At 54.8% G+C, this 17444-nt stretch overlaps 1 protein-coding gene across 3 annotated transcripts; it reads right to left on the minus strand.

Moving 5' to 3' along the window:
- Positions 1–58: 58 nt before the first annotated feature.
- DUS1L (dihydrouridine synthase 1 like) lies at positions 59–8130 on the minus strand. 3 transcript variants are annotated; one of them, XM_054456573.2, is made up of 14 exons: positions 7934–8130; positions 7108–7354; positions 6412–6520; positions 5756–5806; positions 5155–5267; positions 4118–4200; positions 3828–3931; positions 3419–3563; positions 3075–3171; positions 2911–2993; positions 2156–2301; positions 959–996; positions 519–586; positions 59–433 (listed from the first exon to the last, which is right to left on the minus strand). In XM_054456573.2, the coding sequence occupies exons 2-14, from the start codon at positions 7342–7344 to the stop codon at positions 415–417; spliced, it is 1293 nt and encodes a 430-aa protein (XP_054312548.1). In that variant the 5' UTR covers positions 7345–7354; positions 7934–8130; the 3' UTR covers positions 59–414. The 3 variants fall into 3 exon arrangements, with proteins under 3 accessions (XP_054312548.1, XP_054312547.1, XP_054312546.1); XM_054456572.2 differs by having other exon boundaries at positions 519–594; XM_054456571.2 differs by lacking the exon at positions 519–586.
- Positions 8131–17444: the final 9314 nt, after the last annotated feature.

The following is a 17444-nucleotide window of genomic DNA, read 5'->3' on the forward strand; positions in this document are numbered from 1 at the left end:
CCCCGGCTCATGCCTCCCTGGGTCTGAGGGGGCAGTGGTCACAGGCTGTGGGCTCTCGCATCTTTGAAATGATTTATTGTTCACTTTTGCACACGCGTGCTGAGGACAGGGCAGGTCCAGCCTGGGGCCTGCTCCCCACTGCAGCATTTCCAGGCCCCCAGAGTGGGCCAAAGGGGGACATGGGCGTGTCTTTCCACATTAAGTAGCAGGAGATTCCCTGAGTAAAAGGCATTTTCTTAAGTAGGACGTGTCCAGGCTCCAGCAGCAGTCCTGGGGGTGGGGGTTCTGGGCCTTCAGGCCAGGGCACTGCCCATGACTTCGGAGAAGCCACCTGGTGTTCCGGGTGCTGCCGGCTGAGGCTCCTGCAGCTCAGGCTGGGCCTCTTTCCAGGCCAGAGACTTCTCCAGTTTGGTTTTAAAAAGCAATCCGTGACCTGGCAGAGCGAGTGAGAGGAGTCGGGGGTCAGGAGGCAGAGGGGTCTGTTTGCCTGCTGCGGGGCGGGTGGCAGGCGCCCTCACCTGGGCAGTCTGCAGTCTCTTTGGAGGCTCGCTTCTTGCAGCAGCCGCGGCACAGGCTGAACACACATCTGTTGCCCTGGGCACAGGAAAGCTCGGGAGCCTGTGGCCAGCACCACTCCCAGGGCCAGGCTGGCCAGCAGGGGAGCAGCCCCACTGGGGAAGCCTCTGCCAGATGCCCACAGCCTGGATGCAGCCCTGGGAACTGCTCCCAAGCCAGCTGCCTCTCCCTCACCCCAACCCACCCGGACTCATTCCCACTCCAGGCCTGGGCAGGGGCTTGGCTGGAAGCAAGGGGCCGTCCTGAGGCATCCACGCCACCTTGGGCCACGTTGCAAACCCAGCTGGGTGGGCACCAGACCTGCCACCGCAAGCAGTGCGGAGACCACCCTGCCCACCCCCGGAGCTGAAGCCTTGGTGGCATGCAGCCGGAACCCACTCACCTTTGGGTTTCCACACTGGTCACACTTTGCATATTTTGCTAGGAAAAGAACAAAAGGGTGCTGGTGAGTGAGGGCCAGGGTGGCCTGGCTGTGGGCGCTGCCCCGTCTGCCTGCCCGGAGCCTGCTGATGGCGTCCATGCCAGCTGTGGCCAGCCAGGCCAGGAGGCTCGGGGAAGGAAGAGGATGCAGGCTGGCCACGTCTGCTTTTCCTTCCGTGAGCGATGGGTGAGGGGATGCAGGGGGCACCATCCTGCAGGAAACGGATAGGAAGCAGGTGGGCTGGGGGCCCCCGCGGGACGAACAGCCTTATTTGTCCCACTCCCAGGCCGGGACAAGGGGAGTGGTTTTCCCGCCCACAGGGTCCAAGGGGGGTTCCATGCCCTTCAGTTCCAGGTCTCCCAAGCAAAAGGGCCAAGAAGGGTCAAATCAAGAATTCAGCCCGAAGCCCCACTTCCTGCCTCTCCCAGCTGCCTCATGCAGTGGCCTGGGGGGCAGGTGGGCAGTGTGGCAGGCAGGGACTGCTGGCACCAGGCTGATGTGGCAGCTGCTCTTGGACTGGCCAGCGCCCTGGGGGTTACATGGGAAGGTTTCAGGGTTATCGCTGGTCTCCCCTGCAGCTTGTAAAGCTGTCAGAGATCTCCTGGGAGGCTGCCACCTGTTGAGGGCCCAGATGGGCTGGCCCAGGATCCAGCGGCCACCAGGGGTCTCAGGGGAGACAGCACTGGGCTGAGGCCTTGCCGCTGGTGGCTAAGAGGAGAGGGGTGAGCAGCCTCATCCCGTGCCTTTGGCCCAGCAACAAGACCCATGCACACACTCCTGGGGACCCCAGCCTCCATCTCAGCAGCTGCTCAGGTGTCCTGTGTGAGGCTGGGCAGGGACAGCCGCAGGGACCCGAGGCCCTGAGCTGTAGACGAGCCCCTCGGTGGCCACCTGGGTGGCACCTGGCTGAAGGGCTTGTCCCACAGCCTCATCTGACTCACTGAGCCCATGTCCCACATGCACGGGCTGCGGCCTGCACAGGGTCCCCGTGCTCAGACCCCAAGTCTGGCTGACCACTCTGCCAAGCCCTCCAGGCGTCTGCTTCCAGCTCTGGGCCTTGAGCCTTGTTGACCAAGTCTGGGTTCCTATTACTGGCAACAGGGAGGATGGGGGTGATGAAGAGGCTCTCTCGGGCCCATCAGCGGAAGCAGCACTTACGCTTCAGAGAGGGGTCGAAGGTCTTGTGGGGGTTCCTCAGCTGCTTCTTTTGCTTGTTCTTGGACAGGACCTCCGTGCCACACTCCTCCTCCTCCAGGGCCCGCTTGCTGCGTGCACCTGCCTTCTCCTTGCTCCCCTCCCTGGGCCTGAGGGGAGGGCAGTGGGCAGAGCCCAAGGACACCGTGAGACGGGCCCAGCAGCCACAGCCACACAGGTCTGAGTCCGGGTGAGGCCCCAGGTTAAGGAGGGGCCAGACGGCCGTGGCGAGTGCGGTTGCTGTGAGGAGCATGGGCAGCCCACTCAGGAGTGGCCACTAGGGATCTGGGGCCTCTGAGATGGAGTCCGCAGCTCGGGCAGCCCCAAGCTCTGAGCCACCAGCTCCAGGTAGGGCTGTGGCCACAGATGGCCTCACCTCTGAGAACCTAGCGGAAGCTGGGGTCAACCTCTTGACCCACGGGCAAATCCACCAGGATCAGAGGAACTCAGAGAAGTATCTTATGGAAGAAAAGATTTAAAATCCGAGTGTCCACTCAGGGAGGACACAGCTGAGCCACCAGCACCCTCCACCAAGGACACCGAGGGGCACGTGGAAGGTGTGTGCTGCTCGAAGCCGAGGCCTCCCTCCTCCTTTCCCTCGGGTAGGAGCTGACTGACCATCATGGCTGAGGACAAGCAGGGCAGGTGCAGCACTGTGGGCACAGGGTGGAGCCCACACCTTGGTGCACATCCCCGCCCAGGGCTGGCTGGGCTCTCACCCCGGCCGGATGTAGGGCTGGCAGATCCAGTGGAAGGGCAAGTCGCCGGTGGGCTTCACTCCCTCCTGCCTGGATATCTCCTCCTGCAAAAGCCCAAGGCCCTGGTCATGGCCCCAGCCCCTCACCCCCTGCAAGGCCGGGCTCCCACCAGCCCCAGCGCCTGCCTGACACCGCAGCTTCAGCTCCTGGCTCACGGCAGCGATGCCCTCCAGGGTCTTCACCTTGGCCAGCTCCTCTCGCAGCTCCTGGTGCACCTGCAGCCTGAGACAGAGGCCTTGTCACGCAGGCTGGGCTCCTGGCTCCACCATCAGGCCCCCGGCTGAGCACTGGGCACACGGGGACCTGTGTCTCTTCCTGCCCAACTCCGCTCCTAAGTCACCCCAGCCCCTCAAGACCTGACTTAGCAGCAAGTTGTTTTGACAAAACTTGCAAAATGCCCCAGGTAGGCTCTGACTGTATCTGCCTGGGCAGCCCTCCAACGTGGCTTCTGCCTTAGGGGGCAACTCACGTGTGGTGCCACAGCTTGAAGAGGTGGGCCCGGACGTAGGACAGCGGGCAGGGGTGCTCCCGCACAATGTCCAGATACTCCTCGGCCAGCTCCCACACGGCAGGGCTCCGGCCCTCGAACAGGGCAGGGTTGTGGAGGTTGCCCTCTGTGGGAGGAGGAGCAGGGAAGGACACCTCGTGGGTTGCTCTAGGTGGACGGCACAGGAAGGCCTGGGACACTCAGGACACCCTTCTGTGCCACCTCACAAGGGACAAGCCCAGCTCAGGCCCATCAGAGCAGACTGGGATCGATGAACACCATCTGCAAACAGCACCATGGGGAGGGCAGTAGGCAGTGGGAGGCACCGAGCTGGGCAGTGGTATCAGGCCGTGTGCATGGGGCCCTGGCTGCTGTCCTGGGCCCTGCCCACCTGCGCTCATGACGCCCTGCACACCCGTGTCCCGGAGGCAGCGCTCCACGTCCTGCAGGCACTGGATGTTCCCGTTAGCAAACACAGGGATGGCCACAGCCTTCCTGTTGGCAGAGAAACGCCTGTTTCCACCCACCTGGGACAGCACCCAGGTGATGCTGTCCCCAGCCGCGGCCCCCTCGGTGGTCAGAGGTGTCAGGCGTGCCGAGCACCCTGAGGTGTGGAGCTGGGACCCCTAGCAAAGCCCCAAGGACTGAGGGCTGTGTCACCCACCGCCCACATCCACTCACCGCACGGCCTTGATGTGCTCCCAGGATGCTGCACCCGACAGGGGCCCCTTCTGCTCCTTGGTGCGTCCATGCACCGTCAGCAACTAAGACAGACCAGTGGTCACTTGACCCCTCCAAGCCCCCTCCGCCCCTAAGAGCCCCCTCCGCCCCTCCACGCCCCCTCTGCCCCCAGTCCGCTCCTCAGAGCCCCCTGTGCCCGTCCGCACCCCCTCCGCCCCCACTTCACCCCTCCGAGCCCCCTCCGCCCCTCCGAGCCCCCTCCGCCCCTCTGAGCCCTGTGCCCCATGCCCAACTCCAGAGACCTTTCCCTCACCATCTCAGCTCCTGAAGCAGGGCTGAGGAATGGCCGTCTGGGGCCTACCCCAAGGCCTCTGCACTCTGTGGGAACCTCAGGCTGCATGTGCTGCCCAGGCCCACGCAAGAGCCAGGCCGGGAAGTGGCAGCATCCCCACTGCCCAAGGCCAAAGGTGTGGGAGGGACTGGCTCCAGGCTGACTCCAGGCTAGTGGGGCACTGGGGGGAAAGTGGGGCCTGGGCCCGGCAGCCCCTGGGCAAGCTCATCCCTGGGTCACCAAGGTTGCTGTCCGCCTTCAGAAGGTGAGTGACTTGAGGGGCACCCCTGGAGACAGCAGCCCATCCAGGCCTGCGCCAGGCCAGGCTCAGTGTGCAGGGGACACAGGCAGGGGAGCAGCTCTGTTGACAGCCTGGTGACCCCTTCCTGACCCTCTAGGGAGACTAGATGCTGAGTATCCCCAAAGGAGGCCCTGCCGGCCTCTGTGACACTAAGAACATGTCAGAGATGCCGACATTACTCTCTCCACAGGGACAAAACCCTGGAGCCAGGAAAGCAGTTTCTGTTGTAGAGGCCTGGGCTTGGGGTGGTGGCACTCAGAGCCAGTGGGGACAGGCCAGTCAGAGGGCCACTGCCCCCATGAGGCCGACGGTGCACGGTGTCTGGACACAGGAAGAGCATCAGCTGTGTCCTCTGCACAAAGGCCCAGCTGAGGCCCATGACACCCCCGCGAGCCCAGGGCTCACCTGGCAGCCGGCCTTCTCCAGCATCTGGGCGTACCTCACGGTCTTGTCAATCTCCGGGAAGACACGGATTTTGCACGTGACAGGAACAGAGAGTTTCTCGTGGGCCAGCAAAACTGGGGAGAAGAGAGGCAGTTTCTGAGGGGCCATGCTGTTCTCACTTTGGCGGCCAAACCCCAGAGCCCAGGGCCCTGCAGACAGCGGAGTCCAGGAAGCTTTGCCGGGAGGCTGGGAGGCAGCCCGGGCCACCATCTGGGTATCTCCCTCAGGTTGCTGGGCAGGCTCCCTCCGCCATTCCCCCAGCCCTCTGAAGTTCAAACAAGCAGGGCCAAGGCCGGCTCTGTCTCCCAGGACATCTGGGGCTGGGCCCGAGCAAGGACCCTGGCACCTACTGTCTGGTTTTAAGGAGTGGGTGGCGCAGGACAGGCAACTTCACAGCCACCTCCTTCCATCAGAGAGGCTGCTGTGGGCAGGAAGCCCCAGGGTGATGCTGAGACCTCCTGCCAATGCCTGCCCTCTCCTGAGCCCCAACCAAGTGGACAGTGCCCATGTGTCCCTCTTGAGGGTCTCTGGGGGTCCTTTACCGCCCACCCAGCCAACTCACTCATTCTTTGGAGCAGGTCCCACTCGTCCTGCAGGAAGGCGCCATAGTGACCTGCAAAGAGCAAGCATGGCCTGGCTGGCAGCTGTGTTAAGGCTGGTGGGGCCAAAGCCTTGCACCCCCTCTGCACCCTCACCTGCATCCACGCAGGCCAGGAGCTGCCCTGCCAGGTGGGACACAGGTCCCCAGAACCAGCAGTGTCTCCAGTTGGGGCAGTGGGACAGTCAGAGCAGTGGTTTGTTGGCGTCAGACTCAGGGGCTCTATTTGCCCAGCTGCCTAAGCTCAGAAGGTGCTGAATGGAACCCCCACCCCGCACGGTCTGGAACCAAGTAACACCTCCTCAGGGGCCTGGTGAGGTAGCAGGCTCAGCCCCACACACAGCAGTGCAAGGGGGTGATGGGGACCCTATATCAGCAATCATGTTTATGCAGAGGGAGCTCCCTGACGGAAGAGAGAGCCAGTAGGGCTCGGCCCCTAGCCCCCAAGGCCTGAGGACAGCCACCCTCCAGAGGCAGAGCACAGAGGACGGCTGGCTCCAGCCTGAGCCACTGTCACGACAGAGGCAGGGCCTGCCGTCCTCCACGCTCACCACACCTGGGCTGCACTGAGCTGGCTCTGGCCCTGCCCCGGGTGCCCCCATGCTCCTCGTGGAGCTCACCTCTCTTGGCTATCATCTGTGGGCAGCCCAAGTTCAGGTCAACGGCATCACAGTAATCCTGAGCCAGGAGAGCCGCCTGAACAAACACCTCCGGGTCATTGGCACAGAACTGGAGAAGATGCAGGAGTCAGCCATGGGCCCAGCCAGGCGCTAGTCCCTTGCTGCCCAGCCCTACGAGAGGTCCGGTGTGACCCCATGAGGGTGTGGGCCCAGGTTCACTGCAGGAGGGTGCTCTGTCCTGTGGAGGCTTACAATATGACAAAGCCGGGAGGAGTCCCCAAGCCACCCGGATTTACAGATTTTCTTCTGAACTGTGGCAGAAGCCACAATCACTGACTTGTGAAGAGCAGAGCCATCTCTACTGGTTCTGAAGAGGGAGTGTGAGTGTGAGGCAGCAATCCAGAGGCCCCAGCAGGGCTCCGAACCTCACAGCACCCAGGCTGCCTGAGCCAGCTCCCAGAGAATGGGGTTGGATTCTGGGAGGTGCACCTGGCAGCCCTGGCTCCACCACAGGAATCACTGCTGTGGCACGTGGACTCTGCATGCCTGGTGCCACCTTCTCCCTCTCCTCCTGGAATTGAGCTGTCTCTGGAAAGGCTGAAAGTGGTGTCCAGCCACAGAGGGAAGGGTTTTTCCCCAGGCATTCCAGGGCCCGGGAACCCAACCACGGCCGCAGCCACAGCCCCTCCTGCGCACCTGCACGATGAGGGGCCGGTCCTCGGGGCACACCTCGCAGTACAGGTTCTCCTTCCGGTAGTTGGCGTCGCGGACAAAGACCTGGGCGTGCAGCATGGGCGTGTAGCAGAGCTGTGCCCCATGGCGCCGGCTCAGCAGCCTCCAGGCCAGCTCGCTCTGGTCTACCATGGGGGCCACCACGTGGCGGGCCCCTCGCAGGGTGCGGCTCCAGAACTCGAAGCCCTGCAGCTTTGGCATCGTCTCCAGGCTGGGGGAAAGGCGCAGACCCGGGGTTCAGCCAGGCCCAACGAGGGGCTTAAGACTCAACTCGGAGGCAGCGGTCATTCTTCTAAGGCCGCTCCAGTACCACTGTTGGGTCACACGCGGGGGCACTAAAGGCGGGGGTCGGTGCACGCTGGAGAAAGGCCACTCCAGTGCCGCCACCTCCTAGCGGACCTCGGGGGAGCCGCTGGACCCCTGGGACTTGACCCTCCCTGGGGAGCGGGACTCGATGTCCGCCTGGTAGGACTGGCGTGAAGGGGGAAGAAACCTTGACGCCAGCGTCCCCGCGGGCCTGGCCCTGAGCAGGCCGCCCTGCGGTGAAGTTAGGACCCCAGCAGGGCCACGCCGCGGTCCGGCCCTGCGAGGACCCCCGGCCCCTTCCCGGGAGAATCGGCTCCGCGCCGGGCCAGGGGAAGGGCAGAGCTTCCTTCTCCGCACCCGGCCAGGCGGCCCGGCTGGCCCGAAACGCCACAGGGGCGCCCCTCGCGAGACTCCTCCGGAGCCACGCGGCGGGCAGCGTTTGCGATGTGAAGTGACAGGAGCCCACACGCCTCCGCGTCCTCACCGCGCGAGGGCCCCGCCGTGTCCGCCGCGCGCCTTTGGCTCCGAGGGGGCCAGGTGCCGGTGTCCCGGGCCCGCCCCGCTCCGGCCTCGCCGCTGCCCGGGGCCCCTGCCGCTCCCGGGGCGCCGCGAACGCCCGCACCGCGCCGGGGCCGCCGCCGGGCCGCAGCCGGGCCCAGGGCTCCGCGCCGCCACCGGAAGTTGCCCGGTCCTGCGCGGTCCGGGCGGCCCACGGTGCGTCGGGAAACGCGTCCCCCGGAAACCGCGCCCGGCTCCGAGGGGACCGGCGACGAGAGGTCGCGGCGCGGGGTCGGAGATCAGAGGCCGAGGTCAACACCGTGCCCGTCAGGCCGTTGCTAGAGAGGGGTCTGGTTAGAGAGGGGTCGGGACTCGCCGGGACTCACCGACAGCTCGCTGGAAATGAGGCGTCAGCCGTGTGGAAATTGGGCCTCGCGCACATAAGGCCCGGGCCGCAGGTAGACCGTGGGCGCTGAGGCCCTGCGCTGTCCAGCCCCCAAGTTCGAATTTGGGGCTTCAGCCCGTTCTCTCCTAAAGCGGCCCCAGAGCCCTGCCTCGAACCCACTCACCTGCCGCCTCTGAAAGCCGCTCCGTTGCGGAAAATCAACCTCCAGGGACCTTCCTTGCCCGCCCTGGGTTTCCGCAGCCGCCAGCCTTCGATCGACTTTCCTCCCCCCCGTGGACCCTCCTTGGGTTATTTCGACCTGTGGGGACCCACTTGGAACCCCAGAGTGGATATGAAGGTTATTTTAAACTGAAGGCATTTGAGACCCAACAGATGTAAAAAGAAGCTTCGTCAGAGCTTTCCATATCTGAGAGCGAAGCCAGAAGTTGAACCACGACATCAGTACATAAAACATGTGAAATCTCTTGGGCCCCCAGAATCACTAAGGAAAATTCAGGCTGGAAGCTGCTCAGGGCAAACCTGCCTCCCGCTCTATTCAGAGTCACCCTCTGCTCACTGAGATAGATACATATCTGATTGACTCCTTTGAAAAGGCTCATCAGAAGGCTGGGCGCGGTGGTGCACATTGAGACCAGGAGTTCGAGACCAGCCTGGCCAACATGGTGAAACCCTGTCTCTACTGAAAATACAAAATTAGCGGGGACTGGTGGTGCGCACCTGTAGTCCCAGATACTCCGGAGGCTGAGGCAGGAGAATCGCTTGAACCCGGGAGGCGGAGATTGCAGTGAGCCAAGATCAAGCCATTGTACTCCAGCCTGGTGACAGAGCAAGACTGATCAAAAAGGAAAAGACAAAAAAAAGGCTAATCAGAAACTCAAAACAATGTAACTGTTTGTGTATCACCTATCTGTGACCAGGAAGCTCCCTCCCTGATGGCTTTTGCTTTAAATTGTCCCGCCTTTCCAGACTAAACCAATTTTTTTTTTTGAGACAGAGTCGCTTTCTGACCCAGGCTGGAGTGTGGTGGCGTGATCTTGGCTCACTGCAACCTCCATCTCCCAGGTTCAAGCAATTCTCCTCCCTCAGCTTCCCAAATAGCTGGGATTACAGGCACCCACCAACACACCCAGCTAATTTTAGTATTTTTAGTAGAGATGGGGTTTCACCATGTTGGCCAGGCTGGTCTTGAACTCCTGACATCAGGTGATCTGCCCGCATCGGCCTCCCAAAGTGCTGGGATTACAGGCGTGAGCCACCGCAGCTGGCCGCTGTGTTCATCTTACATATATCGATTGATGTCTCATGTCTCCCTAAAATGTATAAAACCAAACTGTGCCCCAGCCACCTCGGGCACATGTTGTCAGGACCTCCTGAGGTTGTGTCACGGGCATGTCCTCAACCTTGGCAAAATAAACCTTCCAAATTAACTGAGACCTGTCTCAGATTTTCTGCATTCACAGATAGAACAGCCTTGGTGGCCTTCAGAGGTGGCCAGGTGTCCCTGGTGGTCTGCAAGGTTGGGTGCACGCTAAGGAAAGACAGGTGAGGGCCCCAGCTGTCCACCGCCCTGGCCGAACGTGAGGCTTTGTGCAAGCAAAAAGTAAAAGCCAAGGCCAAATTGTAAAAACTACCTGAATTCCAAATGCAGCCACAACCCACACACAGCGCCATCAGCAGAGGCTGGAGGCCCTACTGGTTCAGAATATTTAAGCACAATATGGAACCAGTAATTGTAAAAGATAAAAGATTTTTTTTTTTGAGACAGAGTCTCGCTCTGTCACCCAGGCTGGAGTGCGGTGGCGCGATCTCGGCTCACTGCAAGCTCTGCCTCCTGGGTTCACGCCATTCTCCTGCCTCAGCCTCCCGAGTAGATGGGACTACAGGTGCCCGCCAACACACCCGGCTAATTTTTTGTATTTTTAGTAGAGACGGGGTTTCACCATGTTAGCCAGGATGGTCTCGATCTCCTGACCTTGTGATCCGCCCATCTTGGCCTCCCAAAGTGCTGGGATTACAGGCGTGAGCCACCACGCCCAGCCCAGATCATATAAATCTTTTGCCTTTTAGCTGGGCGCGGTGGCTCATGCCTGTAATCTCAGCACTTTGGGAGGCCAGGACAGGCGGATCATGAGGTCAGGAGATCAGGACCATCCTGGCTAACATGGTGAAACCCCATCTCCACTAAAAAACAAAAAAAATCAGCCGGGCGTGGTGGCGGGCACCTATAGTCCCAGCTACTTGGGAGGCTGAGGCAGGAGAATGGCATGAATCTGGGAGGCAGAGCTTGCAGTGAGCCTAGATGGCACCACTGCACTCCAGCCTGGGCAACAGAGCGAGACTCTGTCTCAAAAAAAATAAATAAATAATAAAAATATACCTTATGGTGTATAACTTCTAACTATAAAGAGGTTATAACATATAAAGACATATAATTATATGAAAAATAAAGCAAAAAGGAAGGAAGAGGGAAGGAAATTATATTGGAGCAAAGTTTCTGTGTTTTACTGGAATTAAGTAAGTATTAATCTGAAGAAGATTGTGATAAATTAGGATGCTTGTTGAAATCCCCATAGCAATCATAAGAAAAAAATACATTATATAGGCCAGGCACGGTGGCCCACGCCTGTAATCCCAGCACTTTGGGAGGCCGAGACGGGCGGATCATGAGGTCAGGAGATCAAGACCATCTTGACTAACATGGTGAAACGCCGTCTCTACTAAAAATACAAAAAAGTTAGCCAGGCGTGGTGGCGGGTGCCTGTAGTCCCAGCTACTTGGGAGGCGGAGGCAGGAGAATGGCGTGAACCCGGGAGGCTGAGCTTGCGGTGAGCGGAGACTGCACCACTGCATTCCAGCCTGGATGACAGAGCAAGACTCTGTCTCAAAAAAAAAAAAAGAAATACATTATATTATATATAAAAGAAATTAAAATGGTACAGTGGAAAATATCCATTTAACACAACAAAGGCAATAACAGAAGAACAGAGGAATAAAAAAATACATATGAAATACATAATTTTTGTAAAAATACAGAAATTAGCCAGGCATAGGGCTAATTTAGTAGAAACCCCATCTCTACTAAAAGTACAAAAATTAGCTGGATGTGGTGGCACGAGCCTGTAACCCCAGCTACTTGGGAGGCTGAGGCAGAAGAATGGCTTGAACGCAGGAGGCAGAGGTTGCAGTGAGCCAAGATTGTACCATCTCACTCCAGCCTGGGTGACAGAGTGAGACTCTGTTTCAAAAAAAAAAAAAAAAAAAGAAAGAAATTAGCTGGGCGTGGTGGCAGGCCTCTATAATCCCAGCTACTGGGGAGCCTGAGGCAGGAGAATCTCTTGAACCCAGGAGGCGGAGGTTGCAGTGAGCTGAGATCACGCCACTACACTCCAGTCAGGGCGACAGAGCAAGACTCTGCCTCAAACAAAACAACACAAAAACTAAACAAAGAAAAAAAACCAGTGGCATATGTAAATCTAACTGTATCAATAATACCATTAAATGGTAATGAATTGAACACTCCAAGTAAAAGGCCAAGATTTTCAGAGTGGGTTAAGAAATAAACAAGATCCAACTATATGCTCTTTACATTCATACACCTTTTTTAAAATTTTATTTATCTTTTTGAAATGGTGTTTCCCTCTTGTTGCCCAGGCTGGAGTGCAATGGCGCAGTCTTGGCTCACTACAACCTCCAACTCCTGGGTTCAAGAGATCCTCCTGCCTCAACCTCCCAAGTAGTTGGGATTACAGGCACTCCCCACTATGTCTGGCTAACTTTTGTATTTTTAGTATAGATGGAGTTTCACCATGTTGGCCAGGCTGGTGTCAAACTCTTGACAGGTTGTCTGCCCGCCTTGGCCTCCCAAAGTGCTGAGATTATAGGTGTGAGCCACCTCACTTGGCCACAATCTACACACTTTAGACCCAAAGACACAAACCGGTTGAAAGTGAAAATATGAGAAAAGATATACCATATAAACAGTACCCAAAAGAGAACTGGAGGCTGGGCGTGGTGGCTCACGCCTGTAATCCCAGCACTTTGGGAGGCCAAGATGGGCAGATCACAAGGTCAGGAGATCGAGACCATCCTGGCTAACATGGTGAAACCCCGTCTCTACTAAAAATACAAAAAATTGGCCGGGTGAGTCGGCGGGTGCCTGTAGTCCCAGCTACTCAGGAGGCTGAGGCAAGAGAATGGCATGAACCCGGGAGGCGGAGCTTGCAGTGAGCCGAGATCGCGCCACTGCACTCCAGCCTGGGCGACAGAGTGAGACTCTGTCTCAAAAAAAAAAAAAAAAAAAAAAAAAAAAAGAACTGGAATGGTTATACTAATATCAGACAAAATAGACATGAAGATAAAATATATCACTAGAGACACATACAGACTCTTTTTCTTTTTCTTTTCTTTTCTTTTTTTTTTTTTTTTTTGAGGCAGGGTCTCGCTCTGTCACCTAGGCTAGAGTGCAGTGATGGGAACATGGCTTCACTGTAGCATCAACTTCCTGCATTCACGCAGTCCTCCTGCCTCAGCCTCTCAAGTAGCTGGGACCATAGATGCACATCACCATGTTCAGCTAATTTTTTTTTTTTTGTAGAAATGACGGTCTCACTTTGTCACCCAGGGTAGTCTCAAACTCCTGGGCTCAAGCCATCCTCCCGCCTTTACCTCCCAAAGTGCTGGGATTACAGGTATAAGCCGCTGCACCCAGCCTATACAGATATTTTATGATGATAAACATGTCCATTCATTAGTAAGATATAACAATTATAAACACATACGCACCAAACAATAGGGCCCCAAAATTAATAATGAAAAGAGTGAAAGAAAAGAAGGGAGAAATAGATAATTTAACAATAATAGTTGAAGATTTCAATACTTTACTCTCAATAATGAAATAGGACAACTAGACAAGAAATTGGCAAAGATGTAGGAGATTTGAAAAACACTATCAATCAATCTGACTTGACAGACATTTATGGAAAACTTCACCCATGTGGCTATACCATATACTAGGCCATTAAAGAAGACACAATAAAACATTTTCCCTCCAGCCTGGGCAACAGAGTGAGACTTCATCTCAAAAAAAAAAAATTAAAATTAAAATAATTGGAAAACTATTCTCTAGCCACAGTGGAACTAAATTAGAAACCAGGCCACACACACTGGCTCACACCTACAATCCCAGCACTTTGGGAGACTGAGGTGGGAGGATTGCTTGAGTCCAGGAGTTTGAGATCAGCTTGGGCAATATAGTGAGACCTCAGCTCTACAAAAAAAATTAAAACTTGGTTGAGTGTGTTGGCGTGTGCTTGAATCACAGCTACTTGGGAGGCTGAGATGGGAGGATGTTTTGAGCCCAGGAGGCAGGGGTTGCAGTGAGCTGAGATTGCACCACTGCACTTCAGCCCGGGCAACAGAATGAGACCATGTCTAAATAAATAAATAAGAAACAAACAAAAATAGAAATTTGAGGTATGCACAAATACTTGAAAACTGATAACACACTTCTGAGTAACCCATGGGTCAAAGAAGAAACCAAAAGGAAAATTTAAAAATATTTTGAAATTAATGCAAATGAAAACACAACATTTCAAAATATGTGGGATGCAATAAAGCAGTTCCTAAAAGGAAATTTTTGGCTGGGTGCAATGGCTCATGTCTGTAATCCCAGCACTTTGGGAGGCTGAGGCAGGTGAATCACCTGAGGTCAGGAGTTTGAGACCAGCCTGGCCAACATGGTGAAACCCCGTCTCTACTAAAAATACAAAAATTAGCCGGGTGTGGTGGCAGGTGCCTGTAATCCCAGCTACTAGGGAGGCCGAGGCAGGAGAATCACTTGAATCCAGGAGGTGGAGGCTGCAGTGAGCTGAGATCATGCCACTGCTTTCCAGCCTGGGCGACAGAGCAAGACTTCGTCTTGAAAAAACAAAGGAAAGTTTTAACTATCAACACCTATGTTAGAAAAGAAGAAAGATCTCAAATCAATAATCTATGCTTTTTTTTTTTTTCCTGAGATGGAGTTTTGCTCTTACGCTTTTACTGCCCAAGCTGGAGTGCAATGGCAGAAGGTGGAGGTTGCAGTGAGCCGACATTGCACCTCTGCACTCTAGCCTGGGCGACAGACTGAGACTCCGTCTCAAAAAAAAAAAAAAAAGAAAAGAAAAGAAACAAAGAGCAGAAATGTCCCTATTTGCACAAACTACGGATACATAAAACAACATGGATAGTTCTCAAAGTTATGCTAAGTGAAACAGAAAGGCCATCTCAAGAGGTATATATGATTCCATTTATATAATGCTTTTGGAATAACCGAATTACAAAGATGGAAAACTGGTCACCAGGCCCTTGGCTTGGGGTGCCTTCCTTCCGCATGATGGGACACCTGCCTTTAGATTTTGCCTTCTCACCCCCTCCAGGTGATGGAGGTGATAGGCTGGGGGGCCAGAGCCAGGCTGGGTTGACCCTTGGAACTGGCCAAGCTTCCAAGACTCTCCCTTTATCATGAAGTCTACTTTTTCCATTAACAATATAGTTACACCTGCTTTTTAATTCTTACTGTTTTCTTGGATTTTTTTTTTTTTTTTTTTTTTTTTTGAGATGGAGTCTTACTCTGTCTCCCAGGCTGGAGTGCAGTGGTGCGATCTCAGCTCACTGCAAGCTCCTCCTCCCAGGTTCACGCCATTCTCCTGCCTCAGCCTCCTGAGTAGCTGGAACTACAGGCGCCCACCACCAAGCCCGGCTAATTTTTTCTATTTTTAGTAGAGACGGGGTTTCACCGTGTTAGCCAGGATGGTCTCGATCTCCTGACCTCATGATCCGCCCGCCTTGGCCTCCCGAAGTGCTGGGATTACAGGCGTGAGCCGCCGCACCCGGCTATTTTTCTTTTTCAACTAATTGTCTCTGCATATTTAAAAATCTGACTCTTTTGACAACATGTAGTTGAGACTGTGTTTTTCTATCTGATCATCTTCTTCCTATTAATTGGCGGAAGTTGCTATGAGCCAAGATCGTGCCACTGTACTCCAGTGAAGCGAGACTCTGTCTCAAAATAAAAAAAGGCCGAGTGCGATGGCTCACGCCTGTAATCCCAGCACTTTGGGAGTCTGAGGCGGGTGGATCACGAGGTCAGGAGTTCAAGACCAGCCTGGCCAAGATGGTGAAACCCTGTCTCTACTAAAAATACAAAAATTAGCCAGGTGTGGTGGCATTTACATTTAACACAGTTAGTAGCATGGTTGAGTTTATGTCTATCCTCTCCCTTCTTCTTTCTACTTGTCTCTTCTGTTTTGTGTTCTTTTGCTGCTCCTTTCCTGCCTCCTTCTGCGATAATAAAATTGTTTGTTTGTTCGTTTGTTTGTTTTTGAGACAGATGGAGTCTCGCTGTCTCCCAGGCTGGAGTGCAGTAGTGCGATCTCGTCTCACTGCAAGCTCCATCCCCCTGGTTCACGCCATTCTCCTGCCTCAGCCTCCCGAGTAGCTGAGACTACAGGCGCCCGCCACCACACCCGGCTGATTTTTTTTTTTGTATTTTTAGTAGAGACGGGGTTTCACCGTGTTCTCCAGGATGGTCTCGATCTCCTGACCTCGTGATCCACCTGCCTCGGCCTCCCAAAGTGCTGGGATCACAGGCGTGAGCCACCGCGCCTGGCCAAATAGTATTGTTTTAGTGTTCTATTTTATATCCTCTATTGGCTTCTTAGTGATTCTTCATTTTATTGCTTTCTAGTTGTTCTAGGGCTACTCAACATATATCCTAAGTTTTCCAAATCTCTTTCGAATTAATATTATACAATTCATACCTGCCACTTCCCTCTTTCTATCATACTTCCAGCTGCAGAAATGTAATAAATTTATGAGTATAGTTTTCTTGAGCCCTTGGTGACATATATTTCCTTGTTCCTTGTTGACATATATTTTATAGCTACAAGAGTTACGAAGGCCACTCTACAAAACTTTTTTTATCTTGTAAGAAAATGATGAGAAAACAAAAAGCATATTTCTTATATTTATCTGCTTATTTACCACTTCCAGGCGCTTTTTCCTTTCTGTAGATCTGAATTCCATCTGGTATCTTTTCCTTTTAGGCTAAAAAACATCCTTTAGCCTTTCTTATAGTCCAGGTCTGATCGAGATGAACTTCTCTCAGCTTGCATTTATCTGAAAATATAGGTTGGGTTGGGTATGGTGACCCACATCTGCAATCCCAACACTTAGGGAAGCCAAGGCAGGGGGATCGCTTAAGCCCAGGAGTTCTAGACCAGCCTAGGCAACATAGCAAGACCCCGTCTCTACAAAAAATATAAAACATAAAAACTAGCCAGGTGTGATGGTACACATCTATATAGTCCCAGCTACTTGAGAGGCTGAGGCAGGAGGATCCTTGAGCCTGGGAGGCTACAATGAGCTATGGATGGCACCACTGCACTCCAGCCTGGGCAACAGAGTAAGATGCTGTCTCAAAAAAGATAAAGAAAAAGGAAAAAGAAAGAAAGAAAGAAAGAGAAGAAAGAAAGAAAGAAAAAGAAAGAAAGAAAGAAGAAGAAAGAAAGAGAGAGAGAAAGAAAGAAAAGAAAGGAAGGAAGGGAGGGAGGGAGAGAGAGGCCGGGCGCAGTGGTTCACACCTGTAATCCCAGCACTTTGGGAGGCCGAGACGGACGAATCACGAGGTCAGGAGATGGAGACCATCCTGGCTAAACGGTGAAACCCCGTCTCTACTAAAAAATAGAAAAAATTAGCCAGGCACGGTGGCGGGCACCCGTAGTCCCAGCTACTCGGGAGGCTGAGGCAGGAGAATGCCATGAACCCAGGAGACGGAGCTTGCAGTGAGCCGAGATCACACCACTGCACTCCAGCCTGGGAGACAGTGCGAGACTCCGTCTCAAAAAAAAAAAAAAAAAAAAAGAAAGAAGAAAGAAAGACAGATGGGAGGGAGGGAAGGAGGGAGGGAGGGAAAAGAAAATATTGGCTGGGTCGGTGGCTCACCCCTGTAATCGTAACACTTTGGGAGGCCAAGGTGGACAGATCACTTGAGGTCAGGAGTTTGAAACCAGCCTGGCCTATTAATATAGTGAAACCCTATCTCTATTAAAAA

The sequence above is a fragment of the Pongo pygmaeus genome, chromosome 19, assembly GCF_028885625.2.
Source record: "Pongo pygmaeus isolate AG05252 chromosome 19, NHGRI_mPonPyg2-v2.0_pri, whole genome shotgun sequence".
In the NCBI taxonomy this organism is placed as follows: Eukaryota; Metazoa; Chordata; class Mammalia; order Primates; family Hominidae; genus Pongo; species Pongo pygmaeus.